This window comes from Sceloporus occidentalis, unplaced genomic scaffold (assembly GCF_023333645.1).
Source record: "Sceloporus occidentalis isolate IW3139 unplaced genomic scaffold, rSceOcc1.0.p SCAF_20, whole genome shotgun sequence".
In the NCBI taxonomy this organism is placed as follows: Eukaryota; Metazoa; Chordata; class Lepidosauria; order Squamata; family Phrynosomatidae; genus Sceloporus; species Sceloporus occidentalis.
The window spans coordinates 15,468,972-15,485,819 of NW_028317000.1; the positions used below are offsets into that span (position 1 = coordinate 15,468,972).

Consider the following 16,848-nt stretch of genomic DNA (forward strand, 5'->3'; position numbering starts at 1 on the left):
TGAGGCTGAGAGAGTGCAACTTGCTCAAAGGTCATGGGTTTCCATGGTGGAGTGGGGATTCAAACCCTGGTCTTTCCTAATTCGACACTCAAACCACACTAGATACCACAATATACTGTTATATATACAATATACAACAGGAGCAAAAGCGCTAGTTCCAACGGTTTGCAACCATCATGGATTCAAAGCTCCACCTTGTGACCAAGTTGCTGCATGGCAAGTTTTAGTGTTTGCCATCTCCCAAAATGTTCAGGGAGGCTCGACCTGTGCTTCCAAACTGTTTCTAGTCCTATAAATCGTATGCAATTTAAACCATATTATAACGTTTGCATGAGTAACAGTAGCATCTGTTTTAACTTTTGCAAGCTGCCAGTCCCATAATATGGGAAATGTACACATAAATAGGGCAAGGCGGGGGGCAACCATGTTCCCAAGGCTGTGCGAAACCACGACCGAGGTGCCAGGCTTTTGAGATGCCTCTCAAGCAACAAACCAGGCAGGCTACACAATTTAACCCCACAGTCATTTATTGGAAGAGGGAAGGAGGAGGAAGAAGAGGCACCCTTCAGCCCTGGAAGAAGTGGCCACGGTTTAAGGAATGAGGCTGTGGGGAGGCTCAGACCCACAGGAGGCCATGGAAGGCCATGTCCAATATTGCATCCACTTCAAAAACAAAAGGAACATTGCTTTACCCCTGGCAATGCCCTCCAGGAGACAAAAGGGCATTCTCATGAGGGGCTTCTGGGAGATCTAGAGGGCATTTAGGGGCCAAAAATTTGGGGAGTGTGTGTGTGTGACACCTGGGAAGAGCAAGGGAACTCCAGATGCGGATAGACATGCTCTCCATCCTACATAGAGGTCACTTTAATAATATGGAGAGGCCATATGTGGCCCACAAGCCTCACTCTCCCCACTCTAATGTATAGGGATGTTCTTCTCTCTCATGGGGGAGTTTGGGCATCTCTCCATCTTTCCCATGGCGGTCTGAAGTGGCACAGTCCACCCACAAATCAGACCCTTCCGTGCCAACAAGCCCAAGGCCCTGCGGCTTTCATAGCTGCATCTCAAGCCAAAATCCAACCTGTGCAGTTCCTGAAGAGGTGCAACGAAGGTGGGGACTATGACCAACACAAACTGGACTCTGTAATACAACTGAGGGAACAGCCATTCCGCAGAGGAGGCAAGAAGAGGGTTGCCAAAGGGCTGCTCTGCTTAAGACTTTGTGCCTCTCGGGTACAATTTTGCCCATCATTTGACAGGAGAAGGTACTCCTGGCCAAGTCTCCCTTCTGCCAGGGAGGCTTCTTAAGGTCCCTATCAGCCCTTGCTACTTTAGGAATCTACTTTAGAAAGCACCTGATTACTTTTGCAAAGGCTGGCAGAACAAACCCGATCCAGAGTATAGGATTCTGTGCTCCGAGAGCTGTCTGGAACAAACCCAGCATCCCCACTCAGAACGGAGAAAGACAAACCATTATTGATCATTACAAGAAAATAATGGGGAGAAACGTTATCAGGATTAGGCTACGCTTAGGTCAGGAAGACGGCATCCCCTAAACTGCAAAGGTTAGGTTTATTAAAAGGAGGGAGATGTGGACAATGGGGGCAGATTTTTAGAAGTCCTCTGTGGAAGAAGAGGTTACAAAGACCAAGGTGTAGCCAAAGTCCCAAAACTTCTGTGTGCATTTGTTAGTTTTTTACACGGGTGGCATTGCTGCCCATAAAACAAAAATATCTGTCTGCTCATTGTGAACTTATTTTGCAGTTCAAAAAGGTCCTAACACCAGGGCACACACTTCCAGCCCCCAGAAAATGAGACACAGAACTTGGATGCCCAGCAATATGGGTTCATTGGGTCCCACACTGGGCAGACCACAAAGCTTGCTGGCACATGTATATCGCCACTTCTCCTCCTGCTCCCTTGGCCGAACTAGAATAATCTGGGCCAACGAAAGACACCGCCCCACAGTTTACAAGAGGTTGCAACACTGCCACAGCCCAAGGCGGGTTAAAAGAATAGACAAAGGGATGAGTGAATCGGAGAAGAATTATTGGTGGGTGGAAAATGGGGTCAGAAGAGAACAGGAATCGGGGCAGCCAGGATGTGGAGGACTATCTGCATACAAGGGCTCTAGTCCAGAGGCCCACGGGAGTCAAGTAACCAGTGAGAAAGTCCAGGGAGTGTCTACCCTCCACATAAGAAGAGAAAGGAGACGTTCCTGGAAACCCAATAGGCATGAGACCCCACGGTGCAAGAATCCACGCAACCCAAAGTGGCCACTGGTTGGCTCCTACCACTAAGTCACTTAGCATCCCATGGAAGCGCTACTATGCACGGACCACCTCCTCGAATGTCTGCTTGCCCTCCCGGCTCCTTTCAAGGCTTCAGCTTCAGCCAGGGGTAGACAATGGCGAGGATGGAAAGGATGGAAGACGTCAGGCCGCAGAGGCCGACAAAGCCCGCGCCGGTCTTGTACAGCCCCAGCTTGTCCAAGGGGATGAAGACGTCGCAAGCGTTTTTGGCCAGGTCCAGGAGCAGAGGGGGGTTGTTCCTGAGCACGCGCCCCAGCAGCCGGAGCTGCAGCTTCACCCGCAAAGACAGCTGCTGGAGGCGGCCGTCTTCTTCCGGCCGGGGGCAGCCGTCTCCGCTGCCGGCCAGGACGCCTTTATGGGGCTTCCCATTCGCCTCACGCTCCATCAGCAGCCGGATTTCGTAGGCGTCCCGGCTCAGGTTCATGATCAGTGCAAAGAGGTAATACCTGGAAAAGGTGTGAGAGAAAGGAAAAATGACAGAGATGCAAGATGTGTACCATGCATGTGGGCAGCCAAGGTTTGGAGGGTCCTCATGTGACACACCATAAAGGTCACAAAACCCTCGCAAGGTCACTAGCTTCCATATACAACTGGCCCTCCACATTAGCAACTATGTCTAGGTTGCCCCCAAACCTTAACTCAGTTAATACTCCTCTCTTTATGGGCTAAGGAATGCAAATGAAGTGCCATTTCTATCCTGCTGTTGCTGGGCACGATAGGCTTTGTAGTCCCAGATGTGGCCGGAGAGGAGGAAAGCGGCTGCAGTGGTGTGACTGGCACCGGCTCCAAGGTTGGAAGGGGAAGCAGGGAGATTATTATTCATAAATGCTTTATTTAATGATTGATGGCAAAGTCGTGAATGATCAAATCTGCAGAAGTTAAACCAGCAAAAGTGTAGGTCTGACTAAACCGAAGCATATAGAAAAGCAGCATAGCTCTCCAAGGCCCAGAAGCCAAAGGCAGGCAATGGGGGAGATGGGGCTGGGCCTCACCTGAAGGACCTCTGGCTCCACTTCTCCTGGTCCATGTGGGGGACGAGGCCGGACTTCCCTGCCCACAGGATATTGTCACAGGCAAAGTACATGGCTCTGTTCAGGTGGCTCACCGTGATGCAGAAGCGGAGGACCATGTCCGAGAGGTGAATGGCCCGCTTGGCCGCCTCCAGGGCATCTGCAGAGTTCCCCAGCCGGAACACTGGGAAAGGAAAGGCAAACGTTAAATGGCAAACCGCATGGTTTTGCTTGTTTTGTTCCTGTGTGTTTTCAAGGTGTTTCTGACTTATGGTGACCTGGCAGTTTGTGTCAGAGGGGGCTCTCCATCACCATCCTCTGAGGCTGAGAGAGCATGACTGGCTAATGCAGCTCTCCCAAAGATTTGGTTATTGAAGAAATGGCTTCTCTGCGAACGCTTTGCTGACGGGAGAGGCGAGGGGATGCTTCAGAAGTGCAAATGGCTATCTATCCCACCTTTGCGCTTCTGGAGCCTTTTGGTGGCATTTAAGCCTCCCGTGTGATAATCCCCTATGAGAGGTTCGCCTTAGGATTGCCAGAAGTCACTTGAAGGCACACAACAACAATGCCACTCTCTTCTGCTCTGGTCAGGCCCCACCAAGAATAATATTGTGTCCAGTTCTAGGTCAGGCCCCACCTAAAATATTGTGTCCAATTCAAAAAGGACATTGAGAAACTGGAGTGGGTCCAAAGGAGGGCGACTAAGATGGTGAAGGGTTTGGAAACCATGAAACCTTATGAGAAGCTGGGGCTGTTTAGCCTGGAGAAGGGAAGGTTAAGGGTTATATGATAGCCATGTTTAATTACTTGAAGGGATGTCATGTTGAGGAGGGAGCAAGCTTGTTTTCTGCTGCTCCAGAGAACAGGACCCAATGGAACAATGGATGCAAGCTGCAGGAAAAGAGATTCCAGCTCAACATTAGGAGGAACTTCCTGAGAGTAAGGGCTGTTTGACAGAGGAACACACTCCTTCCTCGGAGTGCAGTGGAGTCCCCTTCTTTGGAGGACTTTAAGCAGAGGCTGGATGGTCATCTGTCAATGGGGATGCTTTGACTGAGAGTTCCTGCATGGCAGAAGAAGGGGGTTGGACTGGATCAGGGCCCTTCTTGCGCTCTCTTCCAACTCTAGGATTCTATGACGCTCACAATCAAAACGCAATGTGACCATCCCTGCCTATGAAGCGGGCCCCCCTTCCACTATTCCTCCCCATTCAAAGGCCCCCTTTGGACTCACGCTTTCGGCCGAGGCTCAGGTGGGCCTCCAGCCGCTTGAGGCTGGCCAGGAAAGTGGGGCTGGCCCCGTTCCTCTGGAGTGTGTGGCCCAAGAGAGTGCAGGCATACTGGGCAGCCCTGCGGAGGGAAGGGAAAGGGTCACAACCAAACCAAACACACAGGCATGCAACACTGACAGCTATAAAAGGGGTAATTTAACATGTTATATTATATATATATATTATTGTACGAACCTAACTTTTGCGCTCAGTTGTCTGTCCGTCAAGCGCCGACCTGCTTGACTTTGTTTACTGGTATATTTGGTCCGAAATGTCATTTTAATAGGTGGGTTTTTAGGTATTATAAGGCTTTTTATGCTATTATTTTATTTTTTTAACATTAATATTTTAAAATATTTTTTAACATTAATCATTATTTGGTATATCTATATTAATGTATTTTAATGCCGTTTTATCGTTGTAAGTCGCCTCGACCCAATTGGGGAGGTGGGATATAAATAATTAAAATAATAATTTAATAATAATTTAATTTAATAATAATAAAAGAACCGTCTGATTAAAAATAATAATTGAAAGCTGCCCTGTTAGCCTTTAGGGATATAATAATAATAATAGTAATTATGTATAATATACTTATATAATAATTATAGTAGTTATTATTATTTAATTATATTTTATGTAATTATATCATAATAACTACAATTATTACATAATACTAAATATATTAAATAATATTAGGGTTAGGGTTTAATAATAATAATAATAATAATAATAATGCTATTGTATAATTATAATAATAATATATTAATTATACAAATAATGTAGTATTTATTATATTATTTATATAATATACATACATAATATATTTAATAATTATTATTATAATTATATTATATGATTAGTATAAAATTAATAATATATACAAATATTATTATTCTAATTTATTTTATTAATTATACACATAGATATTTAATATAATTATATATAATAATAACTATAATAGATATTTTATTAATATTATATATCTATATTATATAATTAATATATAATTATTTTCATATATGTAATATAACTTTATTTATTTCTTTATTCTATTAACTATGTATTAATTATATAATATAGATACATACAATAAGTATACAATAATTATTATTATAATAAATAATCAATATTATATAATAAATATATAATTAATAAAACATCTATATATATAGACTATATATTTATTATTAATTATATAAATTATACAACATAGATATTTAATATAATTATACATAATAATAATAACAACAACAACTATAATAGATATATAATTAATATTTAGTTAATACATAACTATTCTATATATGTAATATAATTATATTTATTTATTTATTAGTTATGTACTAACTTTATAACATAGACATATATTATATTTATACATTAATAATTATTATAATATATAATTAATATTGTAAAACTATATTGTTTAATTAATATATAATTAACGAAATATTTTATATATAACTTTATTTATTTATTATTAGTTATCTAATATAGATATATATTAATTACATGATTATCATTATTATTATCTTTATCATTATCTCTTTGCCTTTTAGGACCTGAGGGTGTGTCTGACGTCACTTTAAGCACCGTTGCATCCTGGGATTTGTAGTTTCCTCCTATCTCAGCCCAAGAGCCCTGGCGCCACGGGGAACTACAATTCCCAGGGTTCCACAGGAGGACGGCGGCGCCGAAGTGCGTTATCATGGCGGCATAGGCAACCTTTCCTCCACCGACCTGAAGACCCGCTCCTTGGCCTGGCTCTGGGCGCTGAACCGAACCCAGGCGTCCATCCTTCCCTCCTCTTTCTCCTTCTTCTCCCTCGGCCCTTTTGGCGACCGGACTTAGCCCTCCGAGGTCACTTCCGGGACAACTACGGAAAGCCGCGGAGGACTATATTGGGGGCGTAAATTCATTGGCTCTCCTTGAAACGCTGAGGGCCAACTCCTCACTTTTGCGCCCGCCCCACTAACCGTACTCTGAGGGGATTGGATAAAACGCCCCGCTCAATCATCCTCTTTCCGCGTCCCCATTGGCTGATTCCCTAAGGTCGTCGCCCCTCCCTCGTGACAAAAATCCGCCTCTGAATGCGACTCGATTGGATAAAATCCACCCAGCAGTCCATCAATCATCCTCTTTCCTCGCTCCTATTGGCTCATTCCTTAAAACCCAACCTCCAACTTCATCAGCCACGCCCCGGCTTCTCCTCACTGAGGCCGATTGGACGGAGACGAAGATGGACCCGCCTCCCGGAGGAGAGAGAGGGGTGGCTCCACCAATGGTCGTCCTCCGATGCTCGGGAGCCACGCCCCCTTCGTGTCAGATGGCTCCGTGAGTGGAGCAGGACGGTCCTCCTTCTCGTTCTCCTCAATCGCTGCCGCCGCGATGATGATGGAGTCGCTCCGCGTCCAGCGCCTGCAGCCGGGCGTCGGCGGCACCCTCCGCTCGCTCCGGCCGGGCGTCACGGCTCCCTCCTCCTCCTCCTCCTCGGCGGCGGCGGCGATCGCGGCTCCTCCTCCGCCGCCGCCTCCTCCTCCGCCGCCGCCTCTGCCTCCTCTTCCTCCGCTGGGGCTCAGCCTGGCCTTGGGGCCTCCTCCGCCGCCGCCTCCGCTCCTTTTGCCCGGCGCAGCGGCGGCGGCGGCGGCTGCAGCGGCGGCCTTGTCGGGCTCGTCGGGGCCCCCGGCGGTGCTGAGGGAGGCGGTGGAGGCCGTGGTGCGGAGCTTCGCCAAACACACCCAGGGATACGGAAGAGGTGAAATGGAGCTCCGGAGCATGGGCAGAGCGCCCTTTGGAATGGCCGGGGACGGAGGGGAGGAGAGGAAGGCGTACAAGGAAGGGCGAGGGGCTCCTGGGCATGCGCAGAGTGCCCCAGGCCCACCTGGCAGGGCCGTCGTTGTGCTCGGGACCCCTTTGGGTTGACAGGGGGAGAACCACGTGGAAGAAAGGGGTCAAGGTGCTCCTGAGCATGCGCAGAGTGCCCCAGGCCTACCTGGCAGGGTCGCTGTTGTGCTCGGGACCCGTTTGAGGTTGACAGGGAAGAATCACGTGGAGGAAAGACAGAAAAACAGAGGATGAGTGAATAACAGGAGGGTTTCTGAGCATGGGCAGAGTGCCCTGGACTGAATAGAGTGTCTTCTTCTTCCTTTCCTACCTCGCTGGGTCGTTGTTGTTGTTGTGAGAGCAGACAAAGGAATAAGAGAGCATGCAGGTGCTCCTGGGCATGGGCAGAGCGCCCCAGGACTCCTTTGGTTTGACAGCAGGGGACTCTGTTATTGTTGTTATTGTTATAGTTTATTTCTATAGTGCTGTACATACAGATAATCAATCAATAAAAAAATTAAGTGGAGGAACAACAGGCGAATAGAGGAGGTGGGTGAGTAAAAGAGGGGGAAAGGTGCTCCAGGGCATGGGCAGAGCGCCTGGGTTACAGGAGGAAGGAGGACGTTGATCCCCATCTTCCCGCTCTCCCTCCCATGGGCCCTTCTTGGGGTCCCTTCCAACTCTGAGTGCCTGGAAGTTGGCACCCCTGACCCCTCCTGCAAGGGCTTTGCTTTGTGGCTCTGAATTGAGAGCAAAGGGGGGGATGAAAGTGGGCCTCTGCGCATGTGCAGAGTGCCTGCCCAGCGCAAGGACCGGTGGCAGTCTCCAGCTGCATCTATACTGCTGACACCGCTTTACCTGCCCTGGCTCAGTGCTAGGGATCCTGGGAAGTGTAGTTTGTTGGGGGGGGGGCTAAAGCTCTCAGACAGAGAAGGCTACAGATCCCAGGATCTCCCCAGCATTGAGCCAGAAGTGGGCTCTCCCTGCAGTGCGTTTCTTGGCCCTTGCCAATGGAAGGCGGGCAGCTTTGGCACTCGGGGCTCTCTTTTTAATGGGGCGACCCATAGGCACCTTTAAACCTGGGTCCCCCAAAACACTCTTATTTCACTCTTGCAGGGGAGAAATCCTTCCTTCCGCTCCAAACGGAGGGAGCTTTCCACATCTTTGGCGCACTGGACATCAGGCGCCTTGCCTTGTGCATTTTGGCAGGCGCACTGTGACTCAAACCCATGGCTCTGGAACCGTTGCCATGTGGAAGCATTTATCCCTTCCCTGTTTAGCATGCAAGTCAGATGCGCCCTCATCGCATGCTGCACACAAGGCCCAGGCTTTTGTGCTCCAGGGCCATAAACAAGGGCTAAATATAAGAGCCAAAACGCTCCCTTGGACTCTAAACATCCAGAGATCAATAACAACACAAGGCAGACGCCACAATTACGTTATTTTGCATGGCTTTCATCCATTCTGGACAACCACTGGGTTGTTATAAACTAAAATACTGATAGCCAGCATTTTAAGGAATGGTTCTGTTGTTGCGCATGTCGTCTCAGTGGCAATAAGCCAGGCAGCTGCGCAATGGCAACCCTAACCGATTCTAACGAAGCCGTCCGAATGGCAGCCAACTCCATCCAGTCCCAGGGTGCTTTGGGCAGCCTTGCTTTTCCATAGCGTTCAGGAGGAAGCTGTTCCTCATTACGCTTTCTATCTTGCGCACAGTGTTTGCATACTTTGAGGTAAGGCTTGGGCCAGCGCTTCGTGGAAACCTGGATGTCATAAGCGCCTGGCCTGCTTTTTTCAAGCGCTTCTAGCCAAAACAATCATTGTGTTGTTTTTTTCCATGGGCCACCGGTGCTCTTTCTTTCCACCCTCCTTTCAAAACCCAGCCCAAAATGCAAGGCAGCGAGTTGGTTTCAGGGTGGAGAAGATGCACTCCAAGGTGATCATGTCCTTACATTGCCTTTGCTGTGCGTCCTCAGCGTTGTGACCCAAGCGCACCCCTTTCTGTGTCCACAGTGAACGTTGTGGAAGCCCTGCAGGAGTTCTGGCAGATGAAGCAGTCGCGGGGGGCCGACCTCAAGAACGGGGCTCTGGTGGTCTACGAAATGGTACCCTCCAGCAGCCCTCCATATGTCTGCTACGTTACGCTGCCCGGCGGGAGCTGCTTCGGCAGTTTTCAGGTGAGGCATTCGTTTATCATCATTATTCATTTATATGAGGAAGGACAGGGAGTTAGAACAGCGGCACAAATATATCCGAGGGGTGAAAGAGCAGTTAGGCAAAAGAGCCCTAGCAAAATGCGCCCATGCCAAACGCACAGAGGCGGTTATGTTTCTTAGGCTACATACAGCTAAGTGATTCTCCCTCCCTATCCCAGACAATATTTGGAGTCTAGATGCTTTTGGCTAAGTTAATCTCTCCTTTGTGGGATAGAAACAGCCACCCAACGTAAGCAACCCCAGAATATGGACTGCCTGCCCAACCAAAGGATCTTGAGACTAGAGTGGCTGCAGCTTGGTTTTAAGCTAATGGATGTTGTTGACAGACCCTCCGGGGGTATTTCTTTTGGCAAGCCAGATGCGCTGACTTCAGCTGCCTCCGCCGCTCTTTGCTTCCAGAGGGCTGGGGTTGCTGAGCTTTAAAAACCCCAGACCTAATGACTTCAGGCTGTTGGCGAATGCCACCGCAGCAGCGCCCATGTGCAGCGCAAGGAAAACACGGGGCGGGGATCAGGTTGACCACAAAATTTCTTTCCCGTGTCTGACATTCTCCCCTTTCCCCATCTCAGTTTTGTCCAACGAAAGCCGAAGCCAGGAGGAGCGCAGCGAAAATCGCCCTGATGAATTCAGTCTTCAACGAGCATCCGTCCCGGAGAATTACGGATGAGTTTATCGAGAAGAGCGTCTCGGAAGCTTTGGCGTCGTTCAACGTAAGTGATTCTGAAAACAAGATACCGATCTAATAAAACTGCACATGCTTAATATCCAAATCCTGTGGAAGTACCTCTTGGGTTTAGAAGTCTGCATTCTGCTCCACTCTAAGCTGCTTAAATCTTTGTCTTTCCTTCAGGGCAACAGAGAAGAAGCAGACAACCCAAGCACAGGCATTGGCGCTTTCCGCTTCATGTTGGAGTCCAACAAAGGGAAGTCCATGTTAGAGTTCCAGGTACTCTTCTTCATTCGGTTAAGCACTTCAAGCCTTGCGCTAGAAGACTGGATGCCGAAGGGCAACTAGACAAGCCTTTGTTTTGCCTTTGGATATAAGAAAGTCAGCTGTTAGGAACAAACACAGAACGAAAGGAAGAGAGATTGTGCAGAAATGCAGCTGTGTATTTTCACTTCAGGCGCAAAGCACTGACCAGCAGACTCAGAAAGAGGGACAGAGGTCCTAAGATGGAAACAAATACAAGCCCTTAAAAATAGGACCTTAAGGAAGTAGCACTCAGGACTTGTTCAGTTCAGTTGGCAATGAACTTGAGAATCCTGGCAGGGCTTCCCAAGCTCTAAATCCAAACGTATTCTGCGCACGTGTTTTGTTCTTAGAAGGAGAGGAGTAGGCCTGTCTAATCCAGTGGGGGAGAGACCCATAGACAGCTGCCCCTGCGACTTTTGTCTTTTGGGACTAGGTTTTAGCAATTGAAGCGGCAAGTGATGTGCGCATTGTTTAGTGTGTATCCCAAGAGGAGTATCTCCCTAGTGATGGTTGCTCAGCACTGGAGACTAAAGGAGGCCTTTGGCCAAGGGAGAAGCGGGCCCCACTCTTCCGCCGGAGGGGCTGGAGCAGAGCCAGGCTGTTCCTTGAAGGCAGGCGCCTCCTCGGCCGGACGCTTTGTTTGGGAAGCTGCTGCGACGTCTCCATCGGTTTGCCCCATAAATAGTAACAGTCCGGGAGCTTGGTTTACATTAGTGGGCTGTTTATGCAGAGCGGCTCCGCCATTTGTTTCTTTGCAGTAAGCGTGGGGCTTCCTGCCTGAGAGGGGTTTATGGGCGCTTGCTTCTTCGGGGTTTTTTAAAGGGCTCACATGAGACGCCTCTTGGTTTTCTGCAAATCCATCTGCAGATGCCAGAGCATTTCCCAAGGCAGCTTTTCCTATCCATCCCGGCCACAGACCGACATTGTCTTGAGCCCTTAGAATAACACTGCACTTTTTGTAAGCCCCCCGAGACAGACAAAAGGTCTTAGGAAAAGCTGGGTGTTCAATCAGTCGCCTTGTGATCCTTCTGCCATATGACATTGCAGCTGGAGAGCGGCTTTTAATACCAGGAATAGGGAAAACATGGGATGGATTGTGTTGGATCCCAGCAGACAGACTTAGCCACTGTATACTAACCAGGCGTCCATCTTGTTTGGAGTTAGTGGACTTATCCAGACCACTGTGGAGCCCTTGCACTGATCCAGCATTACCTGGCCTGAATCCAATGAAGTAAAGCCCAGGGTCTTTTGCATTCTGGGGGTGCTTCAGGATTTGTCAGTCGACCCCGAAGGACACAGAGGAAAAGACGGAGGAGTGCAGGATGCCATAGAGCTGAGCAGGAGGAGGAAGCAGGAGTGGGTTTTTTTGTCCTTAGAATATGTAGCTATGCTTCCCCTAAGAGCGTTATGCTTGTCGCTGGCCATCTGCTTCATTTCCGTCCCTTTGTTTCGTTGGTGTTAAAACAGTGCTCCCAGCTGCTCTCTTTCCCTTTGGCAGGAGCTGATGACAGTCTTCCAGCTGCTGCATTGGAATGGCAGCCTGAAAGCCATGCGCGAGAGGCAGTGCTCGCGACAGGTAAGCGCTTCCGGCGGTGGAAGGGGCCCCTGAATCCTCAGAGAACAAGACAGGCCTCTTTTGGGGGGGTGCCTTTTCCCAATGTAATGTGGGAGGGAGAGTCAGGCGAGACAACACACAAGGATGCCCATGTGTCTGTTAATGGATGGTTTTAGTCAAACAAAGGATGTTTGGCTCTCTAGATGTTGGATCACAGTTCCCATCATGCCTTGCCAACACCATCAAAAGTAAGAAGTGATGGGAGTTGCAGTCTCAACATCTGAGGAGGCAGATAGTCCCTCATACCTGGATAAAACTGAGATTAAGGGTTCTGCCTGTAACTGTGTGTACTCCACTCTGGTTTTTGGGGTGCCATTGGCTTCTGGTTGGATCCAGGCCAGGTGTATATTAGCAAGAGGAGCTTTCCTCTCCTGAACTTTGTAGCTCCAGCCTCCTCATTGTTGCAGCCAAGCTGCGTCTGCGCCAGTCCCGCTTTGAGGCTTCTTTAGCTTTAAGGCAAGGGCCACCATCCCAGGCCCAGAGGTTTCCCTGGGGCCGACCACAGCCTTCTCCATCTCATAGCCTTGGGAGGTGCAGAATGCATCTCTCTTTGCAATCTGACCCGGAGTCCTTTCTCTCCCTCTTCTCGGCCAGGAGGTGCTGGCCCACTACTCCCACCGGGCTCTGGACGACGACATCCGGAACCAGATGGCCATGGACTGGGTCAGCCGGGAGCAGAACCTCCCCGGGGCCCTCTCCCGGGAGCTGGCCTCGACGGAGCAGGAGCTGGAGGAGGCCCGGCTGGCTGGGAAGGAGCTGCGGTTCCACAAGGAGAAGAAGGACATCCTGATGCTGGCGGCCGGACAGCTGGGGAACATGCATTCGTCCAACTGCTAGGAACCTTGTGCTCTTCTCTTTCTTTCCCCCGATCCTTCCCTTCCAGGACTAATCCGCTCGAAAGGTCTGGCTTAGAGCCGCGGTAGAATCTGAGGGGACTAAATACTAGATTTCCTCACTGGTTATGCTACCAGTTTGGGAGCATAACGCTTGGGATTTTGGAGGTTGCGAAGTCTAATCAGGTTGCAAAGTGTTGGGTTTGGCAAAGGGGATACCCTTCGTTGCCTTTCCCTTTTCTCAGCCACTCTTCTTCAATCAAGGGCCATTTGCACATTTTGGAAACTCGCTTGTTAGAATTTCTGGAGAGAGGTTTTATTCTCAGATGTCTCCGGATCCATTCCCCCCCCCCTCTTTTGCTAGAGAATTTCTTATACAGCACAACTTTAATGTCGTGTTTTGAGTGTTGAATAGACTTGACACTAACTCAGTTAGGCTTCAGTCCTATCCAGGTACTGTACAGTATTAAGTGGAAATGTAGCGTTGCCAGAAAAATACTCTTGTTTTTAACTAGGGCTATAATGCATAACTATATGGAAGGTAAAGGTATATCTCTGAAGTTACGTAGGCGGGGTACAAACCGCCGTTTTGCGGCGGTCTGCCGCCGCCACCGGTAGATCCGCGGGGGAGCCGGAGCCTCCAGACGGTGCGGCTCCCGCGCGGAGCGAAAAAGAAGCTCCAAAATGGAGCTTCTTCTTGAGTCGCGTTTGCGACGTAGCGAGGCGCCAGGGGCGCACTCACTACGTCACAACCCCCGTGACATGTACGGACGCTCAGCGTCCGATACGTAAAGATGGCGGCGCCCATGTGGAAGGGGCGCCGCCATCTTGTACGTCTTCTATACGTACTAGGGTTAGGGGGGTGCGGAAGCACCGCCCCTTCCTAACCCTAGTACGTATAGAAGACGTACTGTATGGCGGTTTGTATCCCGCCGTAGCTTGATATGCTCCACATTCCCTCACAATCCTGAGAAGCACAGCCTTTAAGGCACCCCTTGCTATTATTCTCCAGGGTTTGAGATGCTGCAATGTTGGCGTCACTTGGATGCCTCAAACCTTGTGGCAAAAATCCCCCGGTCTTTGGCTGGAGTTTCCTAAAGTTACAAAGAGAGGGGCATGTACATACATTCTTTGTTCACTTGCTGTTGTCTTTTTATTCGTAGCGCTGTAACAACCGAAGTAGTTCCTTTACTGATGGCTTGCAATTGGAAGGGGTTTCTGCACAAGCGCACCAGAGATATCCTTGCTCTAAAGAGGTTTGAGTCCAATGCCCTTCTCAGTTTAGTTTCTCCATACTCGCCTCTTGCGGAGGAAGGATAATTCTGCTATTTCTAAAGGGCTACACAAATATTCCCTCCCGCAACACATTTACACAACCAAGCGCTCACTTTTCCCATGCCAGCTCCATCTTCTTCATGAAGCCAGACTCCTTTAACTTTGTGGCAGGCAAATGCCTCACTCGGAGTCAAGGAGAGACGCCAACAAAAGATTAACCTCAGCGACTTTGCTGTTAGAATTGCATTTGCCTTTATACTGAAGTTAATCTTGTACTGTGTTTCTGCTTATATGGTTGGCCTTAAAGCTGTGGGCGCCATCGCAGAGCCTCATTTCCGATTGTGTCGCAAGAAACCGCAGTGGCAAAGTCATCTCCATGTTCAGCTGTTGGTTCCCCAAATGCATACAGAGGCTTCACAACTGGGCAGCAGCTGCAGGTTGGCTTGAGCGTTCCCAAAACATTTCTAGACTGCAAACATTATATAGGCACTTTGTTTAAAGAGTGAGAAAGAGAGACTAAAACTAGGAGCAGGACTCTTAAGTAGCAATACTGACTGTATATATAGAAAGTCAGAGCAAGGCGCATGGAAGGCAGGGCTGATCTTCAGGTCAAGTGCGCTTGGGAGGAAGGGACATGGTTGCGCCCAGAAGGGGAAATGAAGTGGGCACTTGGAGGCTCTGTCTCCTCTGCTTGTGCCTAAAGACCTGCCTTCCATACACTCCCTTAAGACCTTGGGCAATTGGGAATAAGCAAAATAGGGTGTTTTAAAGGTGACTAGCTGGATAAGGAATATAGAACACTAAATGTAAAACACAAAGGGACAGCTTACAGGAGAAACCTAAGCTCCCCAAGGAGCTGGGTTTTGCTTAGTTCTACCTAGATGGGAGCTAGACCAAGCCTTAATATGCCTTCCTGGGACCCATTTTGAGGGTGCTTAAGATGGACCTGGTCACCTCTTGAGAAGCTTCATCATCTGATGAAGTGTGTCCCCTGTTTTTCATGCAGGATTCCTTGCAACAGGATAAGAAGTTTAGGGCAAAGGGGAGACTGTGACCCATACACAGCAGTCCTCCTTCTTTTAATGCCACAGAAGAGAATTTTGTATATCAGTAGTTATCAGCATCACTAGCCCTTCTTGTCTTTGCAGTTCTCTTTTGAAGAAGCACACGGTCGAAGCCAGGTACAAAAACAGGTCGTTTTGGGCAGCTTTGCAGACTTTTTATCCTCCTCGAGGACAGCTTTGGAGTCAGGCTTTTGGGGTCTTGTTCCCCGAGAACAAAGTCTCTCTAAAGCAGAAAGGGAGAATGGACATGGCTCCATGTTCAAAGGGTGCTGTGGCTCGTTCAGGCTCAAGGAAGAGGGCATTCCTTTGGCCTCCGCTCCTGGCCATTCCTGTACCAGAAACAAACCAGTCTTGTACTTTTTATATATGTGTATATGTATATGTATATCTATTTTTATATACAGCCTTGTTTACATTATAGTATTAACGTTTAAACGCATTTATAAGTCGTCCTTCGAAGGTTTGTAGATGGATGTTTTGCTTTCACTTTGAACTTTGTGAAATTAAGACCAAAGGAGTGAAGCTCCTGAATTTCTCTGGCGGAGAGACCTGACTTTTGGGGTTTTTCTTCTGGGCAGGCCCCAGCCGTCACTCCTTCCTTCCTTCCTTCCTTCCTTCCTTCCTTCCTTTCTGGGTTTTTGGTGCTGGTTTTTCTAGTTCAAAGCCCGCCTTTCGAAACGTTTCCGCCGCGCTGCCCGCTTTCCTCCGCCGGCGTTCACCGCACAAGTTCCATACTGTTTTTATAACGTATAGTTTTTATACAATAAACAGCCTTTTCTTTTCCCTTTTGGGAGCCTGTTTGCCTTATTTCTTTCCCTGCACCGTTTTTAATCCCAAGCCATGGTCCCTGGGACTTCTTTGGTCAAAAGACAAAGTCACCCTCCAGATATTGGACTGCAGCTCCCATTATCCCTCACCATTGCCGACTGGGAATGGTGGGAGTTAAAGTCCAGCAAGACAGTCACAAATCTCTCTCTCTCTCTGAATACCTCACAAAAATGAGAGCATTCCCTCAGTATGGCACTATGGCAGTTAAAGCAGTCTCAAACTGTGTTAATTCTGAGGTGTAGATGCAGCCTCTTTGGGCTGAAGCAGTAGGTTTGAGATTGGGGTGGGCTCGCCAAGAGGGCTATATATTCCCTTTTACAAAAGCGGGGGGGAGAGAAGAACGTTACACTCTTAGAGACGTTACTTTCTGGACAAAAAAATACCTCAGAAAACATAGGAAAATGAAATAAGACCTTCCCAAGATGGCCGCCTTTAAAGTCCCTCTTCAAGCAGACCCTCTCAAGATGGCTTCCAGCTCCCTTCATTCCAGAAGCCCTCACAGAAAGGAAATGAGACCTACCCAAGATGGCCGCGTTTAAAGTCCTTTCTCCAGCAGACCTTACTAAGATGGCTTCCCGTTCCCTTCGTTGCAGAAGCCCCTGCGCATGCGTGACGCCGTGACCGCC

The 16,848-nt window shown here is 48.5% G+C and overlaps 2 protein-coding genes across 6 annotated transcripts; one reads left to right on the plus strand and one right to left on the minus strand.

Moving 5' to 3' along the window:
- Positions 1 to 1,553: 1,553 nt before the first annotated feature.
- On the minus strand, positions 1,554 to 6,460 carry PEX11B (peroxisomal biogenesis factor 11 beta). 4 transcript variants are annotated; one of them, XM_089483415.1, is made up of 5 exons: positions 6,336 to 6,460; positions 4,556 to 4,671; positions 4,130 to 4,213; positions 3,305 to 3,506; positions 1,554 to 2,758 (listed from the first exon to the last, which is right to left on the minus strand). In XM_089483415.1, exons 1-5 carry the CDS (start codon positions 6,389 to 6,391, stop codon positions 2,377 to 2,379), a joined length of 840 nt encoding a protein of 279 aa, XP_089339541.1. In that variant the 5' UTR covers positions 6,392 to 6,460; the 3' UTR covers positions 1,554 to 2,376. The 4 variants fall into 4 exon arrangements, with proteins under 4 accessions (XP_089339541.1, XP_089339540.1, XP_089339543.1 ...); XM_089483414.1 differs by lacking the exon at positions 6,336 to 6,460 and adding an exon at positions 4,788 to 4,948; XM_089483417.1 differs by lacking the exon at positions 4,130 to 4,213.
- Positions 6,461 to 6,893: 433 nt separating this feature from the next.
- LOC149302201 (LIX1-like protein) lies at positions 6,894 to 16,182 on the plus strand. Of its 2 annotated transcripts, XR_016272107.1 has the most exons (7): positions 6,894 to 7,350; positions 9,432 to 9,595; positions 10,204 to 10,344; positions 10,485 to 10,580; positions 12,106 to 12,183; positions 12,817 to 13,624; positions 13,994 to 16,182. XR_016272107.1 is itself a non-coding variant. In XM_089482903.1 (6 exons), the coding sequence occupies exons 1-6, from the start codon at positions 6,984 to 6,986 to the stop codon at positions 13,057 to 13,059; spliced, it is 1,089 nt and encodes a 362-aa protein (XP_089339029.1). In that variant the 5' UTR covers positions 6,894 to 6,983; the 3' UTR covers positions 13,060 to 16,182. The 2 variants fall into 2 exon arrangements, 1 of the variants encoding a protein (XP_089339029.1); XM_089482903.1 differs by having other exon boundaries at positions 12,817 to 16,182.
- The last annotated feature ends 666 nt before the right edge of the window (positions 16,183 to 16,848 follow it).

What these genes read in the sequence shown, in the direction of transcription:
- PEX11B (XM_089483414.1), bottom strand. Translation starts at nt 4,870, where the DNA reads ATGACATTTCGGACCAAATATACCAGTAAACAAAGTCAAGCAGGTCGG. An exon ending in CAACTGAGCGCAAAAGTTAG is followed by an intron (nt 4,672 to 4,787) that starts GTTCGTACAATA and finishes TTCCCTCCGCAG; the next exon opens with GGCTGCCCAGTATGCCTGCA. An exon ending in TGGAGCCAGAGGTCCTTCAG is followed by an intron (nt 2,759 to 3,304) that starts GTGAGGCCCAGC and finishes CACCTTTTCCAG; the next exon opens with GTATTACCTCTTTGCACTGA.
- LOC149302201 (XM_089482903.1), top strand. Translation starts at nt 6,984, where the DNA reads ATGATGATGGAGTCGCTCCGCGTCCAGCGCCTGCAGCCGGGCGTCGGC. An exon ending in AAGCTTTGGCGTCGTTCAAC is followed by an intron (nt 10,345 to 10,484) that starts GTAAGTGATTCT and finishes TCTTTCCTTCAG; the next exon opens with GGCAACAGAGAAGAAGCAGA. An exon ending in AGTCCATGTTAGAGTTCCAG is followed by an intron (nt 10,581 to 12,105) that starts GTACTCTTCTTC and finishes TCCCTTTGGCAG; the next exon opens with GAGCTGATGACAGTCTTCCA.